Source organism: Aptenodytes forsteri, unplaced genomic scaffold (genome assembly GCF_000699145.1).
Source record: "Aptenodytes forsteri isolate BGI_AS27 unplaced genomic scaffold, ASM69914v1 Scaffold184, whole genome shotgun sequence".
NCBI classification, from domain to species: Eukaryota; Metazoa; Chordata; class Aves; order Sphenisciformes; family Spheniscidae; genus Aptenodytes; species Aptenodytes forsteri.
In genome coordinates this window covers 1,763,308-1,782,445 of record NW_008796078.1, presented here as the reverse complement: position 1 = coordinate 1,782,445, position 19,138 = coordinate 1,763,308, and the positions used below count along the sequence as shown (strand labels likewise).

At 37.6% G+C, this 19,138-nt stretch overlaps 1 protein-coding gene across 1 annotated transcript in view; it reads right to left on the bottom strand.

Moving 5' to 3' along the window:
• Nucleotides 1-1,055: 1,055 nt before the first annotated feature.
• The window catches only part of AGFG1 (ArfGAP with FG repeats 1), a 44,708-nt gene continuing 26,625 nt past the window's right edge, over nt 1,056-19,138 (bottom strand). The window contains exons 6-18 of the mRNA XM_019474015.1: nt 18,272-18,387; nt 17,571-17,733; nt 16,388-16,544; nt 10,299-10,418; nt 9,576-9,647; nt 8,401-8,610; nt 7,354-7,537; nt 6,547-6,626; nt 6,175-6,267; nt 4,462-4,509; nt 2,893-3,051; nt 2,194-2,285; nt 1,056-1,805 (exon numbers count right to left, since the gene is read on the bottom strand). Of these exons, the coding sequence (XP_019329560.1) occupies nt 1,746-1,805; nt 2,194-2,285; nt 2,893-3,051; nt 4,462-4,509; nt 6,175-6,267; nt 6,547-6,626; nt 7,354-7,537; nt 8,401-8,610; nt 9,576-9,647; nt 10,299-10,418; nt 16,388-16,544; nt 17,571-17,733; nt 18,272-18,387 (1,554 nt within the window). The 3' untranslated portion in view covers nt 1,056-1,745. The remainder of the gene's footprint in view (nt 1,806-2,193; nt 2,286-2,892; nt 3,052-4,461; nt 4,510-6,174; nt 6,268-6,546; nt 6,627-7,353; nt 7,538-8,400; nt 8,611-9,575; nt 9,648-10,298; nt 10,419-16,387; nt 16,545-17,570; nt 17,734-18,271; nt 18,388-19,138) is intronic.

Genomic DNA, 19,138 nt, shown 5'->3' with positions numbered 1-19,138 from the left:
CCAAAGCTCCAAAGCTCCAAAGCTCTTCAAAAAAAAAAAGGTAAGATAGAGAAATGACTACCCCCCCCCAGGCAGGCAATGGAAGTCAAAAGCACTGCCACAGGAGCGTTTTTACAAGCAGCGGTCAAGTCTCTCAGCTCCCCTAGAAATCAGCAGATCTAACATGCAGGCAGTCAGTTACAAGTGAGATGTCTTACCTTTAAGAATTTTCGCATTTGTCTCAAATGGCCTTGCACAACCTTTTCTCAAAAATCTTCTGACATTATCCGATTTATTTATTCCCGTTATCTTGAAAGCTTGAGAGTTTTGTTCTCCAGCTGGTCAGAAACCTGTTTTTAAGCTTGCAGTTTATGTATTCATGATATATTTACATTACTTGCCTAGTTCCAGTATTACACTTCAACCACGTGTGTTACGCTTGAGCCAAGTTATCTCTGTTTAAAACACCAACTGCTTTGATGCAGTTACATTTTTCTTGAACCTTCTCACTATTACAGACTAGACAAGCCAGACATTTTTTCCCCCCTCTACAAATTGCATTTAGTATGACAGGAAACATTCCAGTACTTAAAAAAATAACTGATGAATTTAATATCCCACGGGAGGTCTTACTAATATATATCAATTTTTAATAGAAAGAGTGCTATTACATCTGTGGTACCTTGGCCTGCTATTGCGCACACTGTTCCGATCACAGCTAAGTCTTGTTCAAAGACTCTCATTAGCCACCCATAATTACATGTCTTTTGCCGCTAACCATTTCGCGAGTAACTACCCTCCTCAGTGCTTCCAGTGTCCTTCATTGCACAGCTATTCTGTCAAAATAATCCAAGTTCACTTAACATTTTCCTGTTCGATAGGTCGCTTCACTGGAGCTAGAACAGCAAGCTTAATCACAAGGACACAAAGAAACATACCCAAGCGAGGCATGCGAAAGTCTTAAGCTTAACTCACCTTTAAGCATTTTGCTTCTGATAACTCATCTGTGTACAAGACTGACAATATGTACGTTTTAACCCAATAAAATGTTACTGCACAGAAATAATGCTACACAATTGTTTTTTCTAATATTTATTTTTTTCACCTGCAAACTGTAGCAAAACATGATCAGCTTTATTACGCAGACAGGTATCCCTCTAACATTAGAGATTTAGGCATGTATAAATAGAAGAGCTCTTAGGAAAGGAAAACATTTTGAGAAATGAACAAACCTTCAATTTAACTTCATGACTTCCAATACCAATGGTTAAAATGATGTAGCTCATTCATTCCAAGAGATACAACAGCACCTTAAAGTGGCTGATCTATTTCCCAGTAACATTTTTCACATAACAATGTGTTAAAGTTACAAATACTGATATGCACAAATAGCTATTTTCTAAGAAAAATATGTACAGTACTGCAGCATAATGAATGTGGTATCTGCAATAACTTATTAGCCAATTTTAATATACATGATACCGCTACTTTTTACCTGCCAGTTCACAGGTTCAAGGATGTTACCACAGCCCTCTGTTTTGCACGTTATTACCTGGTGGGGGGGGTTGATTTTCTTGGGGTTTGTGTAATTTTTTTTTGTTTGTTTTTAATTTTTTTAAAGGTACACAATGCAGGCTTTTATTTTTACTTCTTAAAGACTTCTTTTGTGTTTAAAGCTAATATCAGTGAAACAAGACAACAGTGCAAGAGGCGCAGAGATGTTATGTGACCACATAAGAGTTCTTTTGGGTAAAGTGTCTATAAGGCTATAAGAAAGGATTGGTTGATGAGCTTCCTGTTGGAAATTGTCCTGTTGGTGCACCAGCCTGGGGGAAAATGAAAGAAGAAAAATAAGACAAATATTTAAGATTTTTGTCCATATTGTAAATCATAAATGCAGGATATATATAAAAGAAAACAACCTATTAGGAAATATTTCTGGTTTATGTTGCAGTCTTTTTTTTTTTTTTTGGTAGTTCTCTGAAATTACACTACTGTAAGAGCATGGTATACAAGTACCTCTGTTTTGATTTGAACAGCCTTACAAACGCCATGTCATCGTAATAATGAATTGCATTTAGGAGATTCACATGCTGCCTTCCCTTATTTGAAGGGGAAAAAAACCCCAGCTTTGTGTGTCTCTAAATTAAATGTTACAGATTATGCCTCTTCAGACATACAGAAGTTATTAATAACATGCAACAACTCACTTACCATAAAAGGATTACTAGATACTCCAACAGCTGCAACTTGTCCAAAAGGAGTTACTACAGGCTTTGCCTGTCCAAATGCAGCAAAACCTGCTCCTTGGAAAGAGAAGTGAAAAATATTAATACTAGTAATCAATCTTCAAAGAGTTCTTTGCTGCAGCTCCCACACAAAAATACGTGGAAGCTTGGACCGCACAATCAGGAGGATTGATCCTACTTAAACACTATCAGGAACGTAAGTGTAAATAAGAATATGGCTAGGCTTTTTGTTTCTTTTCAACTGTTCGGAACGAATTAGTTTCCAATTTCTACATATGCACTTTTTTCATTGTTATTTTATCATTTAAATTTATGGAGAAAGTACTTTCCAATTTTCTCTTGCCTGTGTTCTATGAAGTTAGAGAAAGCGTTATAAATGGTTGCAGACACTCCAAAAATGAAGACAAAACAATCCTTCTCGCACAAAAACCTTTTAAGCCTGGGAACATTTATAATTTTAGTATCAGATTATGGCAAAATTTCAGTTATGTCACTGCACACAGCCAAGTCAGAAAGCTCAACTACGGAGCATGGGAACCCCTCATCAATATTATTACCAAGTTCATACAGAAGTAAGTACACACCCATTATTGCTAACTTACAGATACATCATTTTCTCCATGTTTCTGATTGAAACAAGATTATCTAAAACGTACAGACCTACCATTTGGCTGCTGAGCAAAAGCAGTCTGTTGAGGGAAAGCTGCCTGGGTTGGGAACGTGGGCTGCTGGAAGTTGCCACTAAAACTAGTAGGAAGACTGTAGGAGGCAGGAGTTCCAAATCCTGCAGGCATGCTCATGGATGCAGTACCAAATGTTGCTGCTGGTAGGCAAAAAATAACGTTCAATTATTTGTAAGAAATCACTTTTTTTCATGAGACAAGTTACTATAATGCCATGTTAAGAAAAGTCTCCTAATGCCTCAGTGACCATACAAAAGTTGGTTCAACTTCTACAGCCACTGAACTGATTTGTTAGCTTGGATCACCACCAACTAGGTGCATAATTTACTTCTGCACTTTAAAAAATGAATGGAATAATTTAAAATTTGCTAGATCTAGCACATTCAGATATACTTTCTGAAAAGGAAATTATTTTTTACGTTCTCTACATTATCATATACTTCCTCCAGAGTTTTTCTGGTAAATGTCTGTACATATCAGAAGCAAGCACTTTCAGGCAGCATAAGCCCCTCTGTTTTTCTCCTTCCGAGAAAAGCCTGAAAGGATCTTCCTACTTCAAGCTGCATTACAGGAAGTTACAAGTCAAAAAAAAAAAGTAGTCATAAGGGATACATGCATCCCCTCTCCCTTCATCCCATCCTTAACATCACTTTAAAGAAAATTTTCACCATGCACATTATTTGCACACAAAGTTCCTATTGCAAATGCTCTTACTGTTGAGGTAAGACTTAAAACAAAACAAAACAAAAAAACAACCCAAAACTTTTCATCTGATTCTCTGCTGAACATTTCAAGTAAAGAACACACAGCTCATATGCTATTCCACATGCCTTCAGCAAATAAACAGGAGCACATCAAGTGCAAAAATGTAGTAACAAAACCATTATTCAGTCTTTTGGGAGTTATTCTTGAAAGGAGAAGCGTATAAAAGTTTTTTTGGTACAAATACAGACACACCAGGCATTTTATTCTAGTTAAACATTAGACAGGACTTTTCTTTTGAAATGTTGTAAGTTAGATTTTATGCAAGCTCAACTGTTTAAAAAAAATTAATGTATTTAATGAATATAGCTTAATTATCAGTTGAAAAATTTACCCCAAAAGCATTCAAGGGCAAGACATTATACATACATAAACTGCTGACAAAGTACACGCAAAACTAATGTACTAACATTGTTCTCAAGTTACAGAGAGCAGAGAAGCTATTCGACAGGAAAACTTGCTAAAACAGCAAACAAAAGCACAACAAAATGAGCAGTGACTTGGGATATCCCAAAAGGCATCAAGCTACTGTTGGTAGAAACTTCAAGAGTCACTCAACTTGTTCACATTATATTGTGACCCTGGAGGATATCAATAATGGTTTTGTTTCAGTTGCTTAATAGGTTGCCCATGTATGCTCTTCTCTCCCTTTGCCCACACCCACTCGATTTTAAAACACAGAAAGTCTTCCGAAATTCTAAGTGCAGAGAACCAGATAGCTGTCAATAAGCTTTTACAAGCAAGAACAATTAGCCACAAGAAACTTGATACCAAATGTGGCCACCTACCAAAATGAGCCTGAGGAAATATGTGAGAGTGCATTGCTCCCGAGAGGCCTTATGGAAGCCACAAAGAGACCAGACAATGTCAAATCATTTATACACAGTCATTTCTTAGTTTTAGATATATATATATATAGAAAAATATACACACGTATATGTACCAAACAACTTGTCCATAGCATGACCAGCAATAGATTAAGCTAAGAAAACCATTAGAAATAAACGCTAGAAAACAAGATCTCCCATGTAATAAATAGCAAAGTTCATGCAGAAAGCAAGCTTAGCATAAAAGGACAAGCTACAAGTTTACACCTCACACTGAAAGGGGTAGAATATTATCTTTACGTATAGTCATTATCTCTGTTACCTAGTACATAACATCACTATAGCTGCCAAAGGGTTGGAACCTCTGCAAGCCAAGGATGGCAGTTTAGAAGGTGGAAGGATAAAGTTGCCATATTCAAACAAGCTTATCTAAAGAGCCTACAAGTTCTTAACGATGATCCAAAACTACAAGTTCTTAACGATGATCCAAAACTACAAGTTCTTAACGATGATCCAAAACTACAAGTTCTTAACGATGATCCAAAACTACAAGTTCTTAACGATGATCCAAAACTACAAGTTCTTAACGATGATCCAAAACAGCACAATTAGGAATGAGATTAAAATAAGGAAAAAGATATTTTGGGCATTAAATAGCTGAGTAAGTTTAACTGCATAATATCGCAAAAGGGACTGAAAACAGAATTCATTTTAGCAGAGGACATGAATTTGATTAATTCAGTTTTAACTCAGCCTGATCAGTTTAATTAAATCTACCTAAAACTTTGAGCAAAGCACAACTCTTAAAATGCATACATCAGCAGATTTAAGTCTGTGGAAGTCCAGTTGACAAATAAAAGTACTAGAATTTAGCAGTGCCTTTGGAGAGGAAAATTAGCATAATCTAAGTCATCTAAACCCAAGTTCAGTGTTTTAAAGAAAAGTACAGGTTTGCTTTTTTAAAAAGTGATTAAGTTTTTGTCTATGGAATTATGATTCTACAGAAAATTAATGTAAATCAGGAGCGTAAAGATTATATTTAAACACCTGCTTTACTGTTACAAAAGGGAAAAATAAAGGACAGCACCAATGTACCGAATAAGTGGGCTGGTGAGGAGCTAACAGCCCAAAAGCCTTGTCTTTCCTGGTTCCAGCCCCAGCTCTTTGGTTTTGAGGGCTTGCAGGACTTTGAAATAAAGAAAGAAAAAACAGCAAGTGTACCAGCTTAGCAGCAGGGCTTTCAAGATCCCCGATTTCAGGGCAACCTGTGATAAAGCATGCTTCAAAGCCAAGGTTATAGTCTTGGAAGGCACCCAGCTGGTAATACACAGACTACAAATAGCTTAGGTAGTATTAGAAGATCTTAAACTGATCATTTTGACATTTTTCATGGCCGCCATTTGAAATCCTAGGATTGGGCCAGAAACAGGAAACTAATGTCCTCAGCCCAACAAAAACATCACTTATCTCAAAAAAAAAAGTTAAAGTTGATTTCTGCAGCCTATTCATAAATATTGTACTCTACGTTGAACACACACACACATACAACATGTCAAATAGACTAGACACAGATAATACAGAAAACCTTTAAGGAACAAATGACACACTATGAAAAAAAGAATCAATGCAAGTCTTGAAAGAAAGTTTCTCAAACACTCAGGGTTTTTTCCTAACCTGTTGCTCCTCGGCTATTGGTCTGGAATGGATTTGTTGAAGGTGCCACTGGGGCAACAGGGGCAGCTACAAATGGATTTGTGGAAGGTGTTGCTGAAAGATTAAGAACATTTTATTTAATAAAGTCTTTTAAAAATAGCCAATCTGACTCACATTAAACTTATACAGCTTTTATACAAATACATAAATATCTAAAATTACGTGAAAAATTAGGAATTGATAATAAAATGCTTAATGCATCACAAGAACAGTACTTTTTTGGCATCCTTTAGTAACTTCGGTATCACTAATGCCAAAGTATAGCACTATCAACTAAAAATTAGTAAGATGTTTGCTTACAGTCCTCAAAAGGTGTTAGTAACTCTTATGTACCTCCAAATGGAGCAGGCACACTCGAAGATGCAGGCTGTGTCTGTGCAGTAGCAGCCACAGGTACTGTTCCAAAAGCATTGCTGAAAATAATTCATACATTCAGTGAAGTCAGAATTGCTTGTTTAACAATTAAATACAACTTACAATTATTGTTGGCATGTAAAAGAATAGAAAAGGAATGCTTACGTGCAGTTTGCAAACTGCAATATGATTCACTGATGCCAGGAATTGAGCCCCTGATGCCAGGGTCAGAGACTATAACTAGTGCTGAGCAATGAAAAGTCCTCTCCACCAACAGCAGGAGAAAGAATATTGAACAGAGGCCATCAGCATAAAGGTTGCAAAGCAGAAGCTTTAGGGGCACTTGCAATACCAAGCAGAGCTATAACAGGCGTTTGGTATTTATTACTTTAATGATCTAAAAAAAGAAGTGGCTGGCACCATTTACATTATAAATATCTGAATAACTTTTTTGCCAGGGATGATGCTATGATTTTCAGTATGCATGCAAATATTCTGTACAGGAAAGTGTTACCATCTAACAGGTTTAGCATGTAATGACTAGAAAGGTGCAGAGAACATTCTGCTGCCAAAAAGTATTCTTAATTTTATCTTATAATATCCTATCAGACAGTACTGCTATTATTTAAAACAAAGGATGCAGTTTCAGTAGTACCTCTAAACTCATTCAACATTTCCCCATTTAGGTGTAAGACATAAAACCAGATTTGAGAAACAACTTTGAGCTACTTTTCCGCATGTCGCTGAAGTCAATGTAGAAAAAGTCAGCTACTTCTAACAAAGTACCTGCTAACGTTACTGGTGGAAGTATATGCGTTACTAGAGGTTGCTGTGGAGCTGAACACGCTGTCTAATTCTGCTAGAGCCGCATACTTGTCTGAAGACGCACTTGACTGATTTGGGGCTGACAATGCAGGACCTGCTGATGCCGACACTACTGTACTGAAGCCACTTCCTTGCTCAGTACCACCTAGAAAGAAAAAAACCAAATTAAAAGCGATGAAGGTGGTTTCACTTTCTGCCCTGCCAGCGTTGAGAACTAAATGAAAGTTCATGGACAGTTTAAGTTTCAGACTTAAAAATTAAATATGCGCTAGGGCATACAGGGAAAAAAAGTGTTTAACAAGCCGTTAGCTATTAGCAAAGCGTCATGCTTCTATAGATATTCTGCAGCTCCAGAGAGCCTCTGGTTTCCCTGGAAAATGATGACTCAATAGTACTGTCATTTTCAGCTAGAAAATTCAACAAAACACATACCCTCAAATTATCCATTTCGGAACAAAGCTCTACATTACAAACCAACACAAGTTTTTATACACCATTTGAGAAGAAAAAAAGTTACAGAATAACTAGATTTTTTCCTCCTTAACTTAAAATCAACTAAATCCAAGCATCACTGCTACTAGTTCATAAAAAACCTAAAGCCAAATCTTTTTGTGGCAGAGAGCTAGGAAAGCTACTCTGGCAGTTCTCTGCAACAACTGTAGCTCTCCATTCAAGAGCCTTCACTATAGGTTCTAGCACAAACACAAAATATATATTTTTATATATTTTCATCATTGCCGTAATAATTATTTAGATATTTCCACTTAAGAGTTATTCATTTTGATAGCAAGTAGGTTCCCAAAAAGCAGTCTTCTGATGACATCCTTTCGGAGTGATGTTAGTCTTAAAACTTACATCTTACACATTAAGGGTACACTGATGTGAAATTCTACTGGTAACTTAAAGAAAGGACATTTTGAAATACGGTTGCTATTTTGACATGCACAGCCATCCTTGTGGTAAGTATAAACATGTAGAATAAGCACGTCAAAGAATAAAGTTTAATACCTTGCCCTGCGCTGAAGATATTATCTAAATTAGCAAGAGCTGCGTATTTGTCAGCTGACTGGAGATTCGATTTATTCACTGCAGCTTTACTGGCTGCAGTTGCTGTTGTGCTGCTCTGAGAAGCATTGAAGGCTCCAAAGTCAGCACTGGAGGATTTGGGGAAGTTATCAAAGTGAGCAAAGTTAGCATTCACTGATCCAGCGCTTCCACCTGTAACAAATTAAGTTAAACATGATCAACACTCCAAAGCTAGAGAAAGTCTCTCCAACTGTAACTGATGGCACAATAATCCCACCTCTTTGTGGTTACGTGAGGCAAAATGTTCCCCCGCCCCATCCCACATGTTTAAGACCCTTTCCCCTTTCCTTCAAAGTTACATTGGGTCATCAGAAAAAATAAATTTTTTTTTTTACATTTTTCAGTCTGCAGATCAGGGACAAAAAAACCAAGCTTTGACAGCTTAAATCACAGTCATAATTCGATCTTGAAAAACGTTATGCCATTTATTAGCCGTTAAAGTAATTTCTACAGTAATATTTTGCTAGAAAAATAAGTATTTGTCTGAATCTTTAATATTCAAAATACAGAAGCTTCATTTTCCTGCCACGTGTCTAATGAATAGCTACTATTTGCATTTACTTAATGGCACAGTGTTTAACTGTTTCAGATGTCAGTCATCGTTCTAAGCAAAAAACAGTGCCTAGAATTCCAACAGTAGTATGATTCCATGCCAAGGTTTAGAGAGAGAGTTTGGTTCTCTGTTCTCAGGTTTTTAGACTACATCCAATCAGGAAAGAGGAGAGGGGGAAGACACAACACAGCTCTTTTTATACCAAGTCTCCACTGACATCAGAGATACATAAATCAATTTTAAAAATCTGACTTAAGTCCACACAATTGAACTTCAGTTCAAACGTGAAACCATGAGCTTCCATATCTTCAGTGTCCAGACAATTTAATCTAGGCAGGTCACGTACTTAAATTTAAACGAGTTGTTCCATTAAGTGTATCATATTTTATAACAGTTGGTTGAGGATTCCACTCATACTACAGAACGCACAACCTTCTAATAGCATAATCACAAAGTTAAAACATATGCAACAGCAGGAATGAAAACGCTATACTACAATGGCATAAAATGAAGCAAGCTGAGTTTTCCACTGCGTGGAACTTACTGTGCACAGCCTGGAGAGGAAAAGCTGAAGTAAATTCACCAAAACTGCAGCTAGATGAAAGCGTTCTGAACGCTGGACAGCCAGAAATTGTGTGTGGGTTAAAGTTAACATAAGAAGGGAGAAAGAAAATTTGAAAAAAAAAGTTTAAAACACCACCACACTCAAAAGAAGAAGAAAAAAAAAAAAGGAAAAGAAAGTCAGTCAGCCAAAGATCTAGACAAACAGCAAGTGTAAGCTCAAGCCGAAGTTCTAAAGCATGATCAAATTAAAGGAAAGCAAAATAAATCTTAGCAATAGGCTCTACACATGAAGTCAAACTGTAGTGTGTGCATGTGTTATACATACGCATAGACACACTTTTTTGGTACTGCAATGTGCTTTTGGGTCTACTGAAACACTTTTCTTACAAGATAAAGAGTCAATTCAATATTTCTCAAAAGCAGTATGGTTTACTCTTTTCATAGTTATTTCAGGTGTAGAGCTAACAAACACATAGTGCCATAAATCAGACTTCTGAGTAGCAATAGGAGGGGAAAAAAAAAAAAAAGAAAGAAAATCAACACCAAACAGAAGGAATTCATTTTGAGTTTCCCCAGAGCTTCAGATGGCTTGATTGCATTAAAGCAGGCAGATGCAAGAAATAAACTCAACTTAAGTACCTTCCAACATAAAGGTAACGGATTATTTCAATTAAGTATTAATCAAAAGTGCTAGGAGTTCTACCTGTATTTTGGGGCTGAAAAGAAGGCTGACTTGCTGTGGGGAAACCTCCAAAATTACTCGAGCCACTAGACTGTCCAAATGCATCAAAGTTTGCAAAACCTGCATTTGCAGAGTTCTGCGCTGTAAATTGCAAAGGAACAAAACATGTTAATGGATATGGGAAATAAACACAAAAACAGATGTATTAACTGAATTCATGGTCATGACAGCCTCCAAGGGTTATGTCCTACCTTGTAATTTCTTTTTACATGAAAAAACTATACATGATATTCTACAACTGAAAGTTGTCTTTGAACAAGCTTTCACAAATCACCTTCACAGCTGTACCAGTTAATGCTACTTCTCTCCTCCTCACACATGCTACTACTCACAACCGCATGACCAAGTTCAGTTCAGCTTAACCCTAGAGTGTTTGCAGTGGTGGCTGGTCAGGGAAAAACAGCCAAAAAGTACAGCATAGCAGATGCGTACCTGTAGAACCCAAACCAGGTATCAACCTAAGCGCCAGTTTCCAAAACTAGAATTTGTGGACTAACTGAACAACTTGAATACTGAACAACTTGAATTCCTCATATACAAAGTGCTTCTTCCCTGGGTGAATTTAGTTTGGCACCACTTGAATAGTTTTGGCTAGGTTTATAAATTCATTTCACTGGAAAATTCAGTTTTTAAAAAACTAAAAAAATCAGATTACAGAAATATGAAAGATCAATACCAATGTCAAGAAGATAGCATTCATAGAGTGTATCCACAAAATAAAATCCAAGGAAATTTCAAACAGAATTTCAGTTTTCGCCTTCCTTTCGTGCCATACTATAGGAGAAAATAGAAGTTAACACCCATCTAATTTCAAACAGCTGGACATTCAAGCATCTACAGATTCAAGAGGAATTGTGTGCCTAACTGATAAGCTCCACAGAAAGTCTTAAACATTGTTATAAGTAAAGAGTAAGGGAAAAAAGTGGTTTTAATCAAATGCAAAACAAACCCATATACATAGGTAACTTGAATTACCATCTAAAGAAAGCCCACAAAACACCACCTAGAATAACAGATGCAATACATTATATTTTTGGGTCGGGATTTGTTTATTCTGGAGGGATTTTGCAGATTAAATGTATTAAAAAAAACAATAAATTATGCTGATTGTTTAAGTACTGTTACTTAATAGCCAGATAACGCTAATAAAAATTTGCATTATTTCACTTAATTTCTATTAAAAAAGCATCTGTACTACAGATTTATAAACTAAAAGGACATTTTTATACAACTACTGCATTCCACAATGCTGCTAATATAAATGAAAGTGCAAGTATTTCCCTTCACAGGTGATACTGGGAGAGAGGGTGAGGTTTGACTCTACTTAATACCACTCCTTATTAGAAGTGTGCATGCATGTTGGGTTTACACAGCACAGTTTTGGTAGCAGGGGGGTTGCAGGGCTGGCCCCTGTGAGAAGAGATCAGAAGCTGCCCCTATTTCTGACAGCCGGCTCCAAAACAGACCTGCTGCTGCCCAAAGCTGAGCCCATCAGCAATGCTGGTGGCACCTCTGTGGTAACATATTTAAGAAAGGGTAAAAAACACTGTGCAGCAGCTGTGAGAGAGAGGAGTGAGAAAAACGTGACAGAAACAACCCTGCAGACACCAAAGTCAGTGAAGAGGGAGGGGGAGGACATGCTCCAGGCACTGGAGCAGAGATTCCCCTGCAGTCCATGGAGAAGACCACGGTGAAGAAGGCGGCTGTCACCCCGCAGCCCATGGAGGACCATGGTGGAACAGATATCCACACTGCAGCCTGTGGAGGACCCCACACCAGAGCAGGTAGAGATGCCCTGAAGGAAGCTGGAGCCTGTGGAAAGCCCATACTGGAGCAGGCTCCTGGCAGAAGCTGTGGCTAATGGAGAGGAGCCCATTGCAGGAGCAGCTTTTCTGGCAGGAGCTGTGACCGTGCGGGGGGCCCACGCTGGAGCAGTCCATGCCTGAAGGACTGCACCCCATGGAAAGGACCCATGCTGGAGCAGATCTTGAAGAACTGTAGCCCACGGGAAGGGCCCACATTGAAGAAGTTTGTGAAGGACTGTATCCCATTGAGGGGGAGGGACCCCACAATGGAGCAGGGGAACAGCATGAGGAGGATGGAATGGCAGAGATGAAGTGTTACGAACTGACTGCAACCCCTATTCCCTGTCCCCCTGCACCGCTCAGGGGGAGGAGGTAGAAGAGTCAGAAGTGAAAATGAGCCTGGAAAGAAGGGGTGAAGGTGGTTTTAGTTTTGTTTTTATTTCTCACTATCCTACTCTATTATTAATTGACAATAAATTAAGTTAATCTTCCCCAAGTCGAGTATGTTTTGCCCATGACGGTAACTGGCGAGCCATCTCCCTGTCCTTATCTTGACTCACAAGCTTCTTCATCATATTTTCTGCCCCCATCCTGCTGAGAGGGGGAATGAGAGAGCATCTTGGTGGGCACCTGGCAGCCAGCCAACATCAACCCACCACAGCATGAGAGTCAACAAGCAAGGGGGGGGAGGAAATCAATGAGAAAGCAAGTCTTGGGAAAGTTCTGTCCTAAAATATTCACCTTTAAAGCGTGCAAGGAGAAAAAGTTGACACAAACAGAGGAAAAATAGTTTCTATTATTATACCATCTGTATTGGTTCAAACAGCATTCTACAGACTTCAACTCCAAATTCCACAGTTTGTTTTTTTGTTTGTTTTGGTTTTAAACCAGTAGATTTTTAAGAGGAATAGATTAAGAATTCAATTGCACCTTGCTTTAAGATGAAAGCGATGCTTTCATTCTGATGCACCAATTGGATAGGGGCTACTCAGAGACTGATGTTTAGTTGGCCAAGTAGGATTAAGTACATAAAACGTCACTCCTAGAATTGTGACAGCATTTTTCATTTTAACTAGTCACACAAACAGAATACTGCATCAATATTTTTAAATGAAGTATCTTTTGGGTCTAGAACAAAAAATGGAACGTATTATATTACAGGCCACTTTTAACAATTTTATTGCATCAGCTGACACAGAAAGCATGATTTGCAAGTGGGCCCATGTTAAAACAGTAGAGCTGTGAAGACTCTTCTGCAGACTATTCAGATGTTAATCTTGCTTTATTTTATGTGGTGAAGTTTAAACCTATGTAAAAGTGGCACAAGGGTAAAGACCAGGTAAGACTTGTACTTTCCTGAACAATATGTAGATTGGCAATTCCAAAATTCAGTTCTCCATGTAGAAACCCAAGAACAACCCTAAGTAAGTTAAGGAACTGCAGTGGATTGCAGATCGGCATAGACGTACAACTGCTGTTGTGACTGCGGATCAATGAGGCAGTACAAAAGCTAGCTGGCTAAAGCTAGCTCAAGTACGACAGCACCAGTCATGGCAACGCAAGCTGCCCCTACAATCTTTGCATGGTTTCTTCTGTGAGGTTTGCACTACCTAGTGTGGAATAAAGGCATGAAACACTGCAAAACCAAAAAAACCTAAAATAAAGTCCACATATATTCAATTACAAAATTGAAAATAATTCTCTAGAAGACAGTAACTATGTCATACTGTTTTACTTCTTCTGGTTAAAGCCTCTTCTCCCTTGTTAACCGTGAGAGAGTTGTGCTGTGTCACTACGCCTTTTTAAAATCTTTTGTGCAGGTCTTCTATTCCATCAGTTTATAGAAAGCCTACATGACCAAAATTTTTATCTTTGTCACTATTACCAGTCTGTAAACTACAGACAGAGAACAGTTGTCTACCATCATCTTCAAAATCTCATCATTTTGCAGAAGTTATGGAACTTTGTAAATTAAATACAGACAGTAAACGTAAGGTCAGCATGTTTCCCCTTCAAGATGCAACAATGTCCTGAGCCAGCTTATTACATTAGAAAACTCAGAAAAAAGGAACATATCAAAAATTGCACTTCCTGCATAATTTTCAAGCTTTACATTTACACTTTACAGATCACAGCACAAGTTTGTTAATATTTTCCTGTCAGCTGCTGCACTCAGTTGTGCCTTAATTGCAGAAACAGTAACTTATACTGGAAGACCTTAAATTTGCCAGTGCTCTTCAGTGATTTCCTTAGTTAGCCATAGTGTACATGAAGGGAAAGAGAAAAGTCCATGCCCTGTAGGCATAGCTAAAACCAAGCCCTAAAACAAGAACACTGGACCATAAACTTCGAGAAAGCAGTGCTGGACTAAGTGCAAGTTCTTCCATGCTTTGCTGTAGTGTGTGATTACTAACAAAAATTACATGTTTATACAGCTCCTTAAATGAGCATTTAAAATTCATTTTTGCCAAAGCTGGCAGCCTGATCAACCCTTCTTGTGTTCCAAAGGGAAGAGTCTGTAACATTTCATTATTAGTTACAGTTAACACTACCCTTGTGGTTACTGCACACAGAACAAGCCTTACAAGTTGTTTAAGGCTTATTATTATTATAAGGCTTTTACCCTAGAAAGTCTGAAAACACCTTCAGACAAACCAGTCCGCAATACGCATTCAGCTATCGCATGCTCAGAATTACATTTTTGTCTTTTAGAAACTGACTTACTAGTCCTGAAACTGTTTTGGCTTCTAAAACTTATGGAAAGGAGTCATGGGAATGACCACAATGGTTAATATTGAAACAGAAAACTAGCCAGTATAGCTGAGTATTCCTCTCAATTTTGATTTCCAGCACTTATTTCAACCAGAAATTAAACGGACTCTTTCATAAGATTATATTTATTCTGGAGTGTTCATACTGCTTTTTATCCTTTTAAAAATTACCCAGCAGAAAAGCAATGAAATTTTACCTAGATTTGGAACACAGTATTGAAACATTGCTTTAATGGAATTTTCATCTCCTGAAACCCACAACAAGTAATTAAGTATATAAATAATCATTCAGCAACAAGTTTGGAAAGAGTAAGTTATTAGAAAGAATTAAATATCTGCAGCCTCTTCAGTAACACTGTACAACATTGGCCAGCCAGCACAAGTTCTCCCAGTTAAACATACCTCCAAAAAGATTATTAACATGACATCTTACGTTAAGGATTTTTACAAAAGACACTGCAACAGCAATTCTTATTCTGTATTACTGAATTCAGCCAATTATTTCACAACATTTCTTTTCTCAAGTTACTCTGAGAAAGCCTTGGTACCTTTCTCAGTTCCTCAGGTGTGCCTTAAGTCCCCTCCATCACATTTCCTCTCAGCTGTTAACAATTTCAGGACTAATTTCAAGAAATATCTCTTATTCTTGTTGGCTTATAGCAGCACCACAGTTTCTCTCGGAAAAAACTAGATGAAAAGCCATTCAGACAAGGCAGGCAAAGGTACTTTCCCACAATTACAATGCAAGTTAGCAGCAACATACTTCAGTGACCACAGAATCAACTTTTTCTTTAGGATAGACTTCTGTGGCTCAAGATCTTTGGCTGAAAATAAACCCTGAGGGCTCAATATATTTTACTGAAGTCATTCTTTAAGAATTCAAGGCCTACCCCCATCCTCAGTAAATACATATGCTCAAAGCTTGTTTATTCTTCCTGAAACTACAGAATACTACCCACACGGCTAGTATTCAGTTTTCAAAGAGACACACACAAAAGAGGAGGTCGTTCTTTAAACTGAGGAAGCCTTTGTTTTTAACAAATTTGACAGTTATTGTCAATGCATTTGAACTCCCTTAAAGTCTCTGTATCTGCTCTCTTTCCATGAATGCTCTTCCTAATAATTTTCAGAAAGAAAATTGAAGGTCTAATATCAGCTTCTCCCTACATTCTGTTACTCATCCTCTCACTCTCTCCCCCGAAGAATTTAAAGTTCTGCCTAGTAGCAGGCAGAAACAGTCTAATCATACATATCGCAGAAAATAGCTATAGCAACTCCCACTTGAAAAAGCAGGATTATCAGCCTTTATGTCTTCAACCTTTCTTTATAAAGATCCAAAGGAAATCTTGAGCAATACAACGTTCTCAAGACACAGAAATTACATATACCTCATGAAGAAGTTTAGTCTAAAGTCATCAAAAATTAAAACTATGTTTTATACATTTAAAAGGGATACACTGCTCAGAATACTTACCTGTATGACTGTTGAAGTGTGCAAAATTAGCAAAATTTGCTGTAGCAGTTGACTGAGGAGGAGCAGCAGCAAAGATATCTGAGCCAAGGTCACTGAGGAGGTCAAATTGTTTCTTTTCTTGTTGCTGCTGTCCTTGAGATCGAACTACAACAGGAGACTACAAACAACATTTCAATTAGCTAATACAAAAAAGCTGATATTTTACCAAACTGACTTTTGCAAAATACCAGAAGGATAGACTAAGCATATTTCTTTAACAAGCCATTTATTCCTGACATTTAAGACGCTGCATACAGCACAGACCTTCCTCATATAGTATGAGAAAGACAATCTATTTATGCTACTATGGTGGCTTTTAAAGGAACTCCGCAGCAGATTTCCATGGATTAATAGGGCCTAGAAGAATAAAGTAGCAGTGTATAAGCAACTTCAAAATTACGTATTTAAAACTGTAAATTCTGTACAAATACAAGCAATAAAATTTAATTTTACAAGTTGGAACACAGTTGTTCACTGCATTCTGAAATCATCTTTAGAATTCAGTGCAGGGAGAGAAAAATTGAAGAATTTCATAGCAAGGCTGAAAGCTGCAAATGTCTACTGTTTGAGTTTTAAGAGGTCCATTCAAGAGTTGCCTGTACCCTAAAGGTAAAACAGTTTGTCAAAAAACTGTCTACCCTCCAAAACCTAAGTACATGGTGGTGTCTGGCTTTACAGAACAGCACACAGGCACTCCCTGAAAGCCACTCAATAAGACAGTTACAGAATGCATAGCAAGTAATAATGAACACGCATGCTTTTCATCCACATATTCACTACTAATCTCATGGTTAACAGTAGCAGCCGTTTTATTATTTTCAAATAAAAAACCAAACATGAAAATATATCACATTAGGTTCAAACTTTAGAGATATTTAAGCAAAAGATGATCATAAACTTGTCAATTGCACTGGAAAATTCTGCTTACTGAAAATAACCCTTAAAAAAATCAATTTAGTCAATAGAAACAAGCTTAATTTAGAACCTGATCTGCAGACACCTGTATACTTCAACAAAATACATCAAGTTGTCTTTAGTGATCATATTATTAGGTAACAGTTGCGATTGCAAAAATTCTTGTGCCACTAGAAGAGAAAAAGTACTGCTGAACAGTTCAGTGCTCTTCAGCTCTGTCATTACTCACTTGGCTAGGTGTGCCCTTGTTTAAGTGCAGTGTGGGTGCAGCTTCTCCCAAGAGAGATTTGAGTGGCTTCACCTCAGGTGTGCTGCTTGTACTACTAGCAGAAGACCCCGATATGGATGCATGGACTGATGCCACCACCTTTGCTTGCTCTGGAGGAACATACCTACATTCAAAAAGAGCAATGGTTTTTACAAGTTTAACATGAAAAGTTCTGCTCAACATTCATAAGACTCAAGCATGAGAACTGGTAGATCTCAACTTTGCTATTTTAACCACTGACCCTGCAACAAATTCTATCCGTGGTTTGCAAAATACCCATTATTTAAATATGCCAGACTTCTTTTTTAAATGGACTAGAATTCCAAGTCATCAATATTTTATAGCACTTATTTAATACAAACCATACGTGTCTTCCACCTCCTAATAAAAGCCTGCAAAACCCTTACTTTACACTGTTGTTGACATCCCCTTAAGCCATTTCTGTTCCATCAGTATGAACTACACATTGAGAAACTTCTTTAAATAGTTTGTCTTCTCTGCTTCCTGTAGGAGCTCTGAATAAAGTCCAGAAACCATTTTACTTTACAGAGCTGTGCGATCTACAGTCCAAAGACGGAAAGCACACTCAAGAATGCGAGGATAAGAGTCCATCTTCGCTTCTTGTCATAGAGGCAATCTTTAGAATTGTAAAGCTATCTTACCATCTTTTCTTTTCGTATTTTTCCTGTAGAAATTCCTTTACTTTCTGTGGATCCCTGAAGTCTGGAATTGCTGATGATCTATCATCAAATAGGCCTAGCCAAATCTGTTTGCACACCTTATTAAAAAACAAAACAAAACCATGGATTAATCAGAGAAAGTATCTTAATTCAAAACCTGTTTAAGTTACAATTGTTAATACATCAAACCATTAAAAAGTGTGTGGCTGCACATTTTTTGTTCCAGACTGAGCTGCTTTAACAACTGACTGGCGCACCACGTACTGGTCTAAATACTTAAAGTTGAAAGACCATCTGTCACAGCAGGGCAAGCGAATCCTAGCATCTAATTTCACCATCAAATACTACTTTTACAAAATATTTGTAGTACGTACTCATGAAAGGGCAAAGCACCTGATTTCTACTTGTGATCTTTAAGACTCTTCTCCTTCACCTCATTTACACATTCCCTTACCTGTACTTCAGGGTTTAAACTGTTTCAACAGATTCCATATGCCATAAGCCCCAGATGGTAGCTTTTAAAGGATCTGAGGTTTAGTATTTATACTTCAATTACTATTTGAGTACAGAAACTTTTTTTATAAACAGCCTTTCTTACCATGATGCAGTTTCTACGGTATCATGATTTGAGTGAGGGTGTAAGGGGAAAAAGTACTCTTGCTCTGCTTTAATTTTCTAATGTAGTTGTGAGTGTGCAGGAGTTGAAGCAATTGCAAAATTCTCAGTGTGTTCAGCTTCAATTCCTGACCAAAACAAGAGGAGAGGTGACTGTTCTCAAAACTAAACAAGACACAGGAGTTGTCACACTTAAAACGTTTTCTTTAAGCACTTAAGACTACTCTGCAAGTA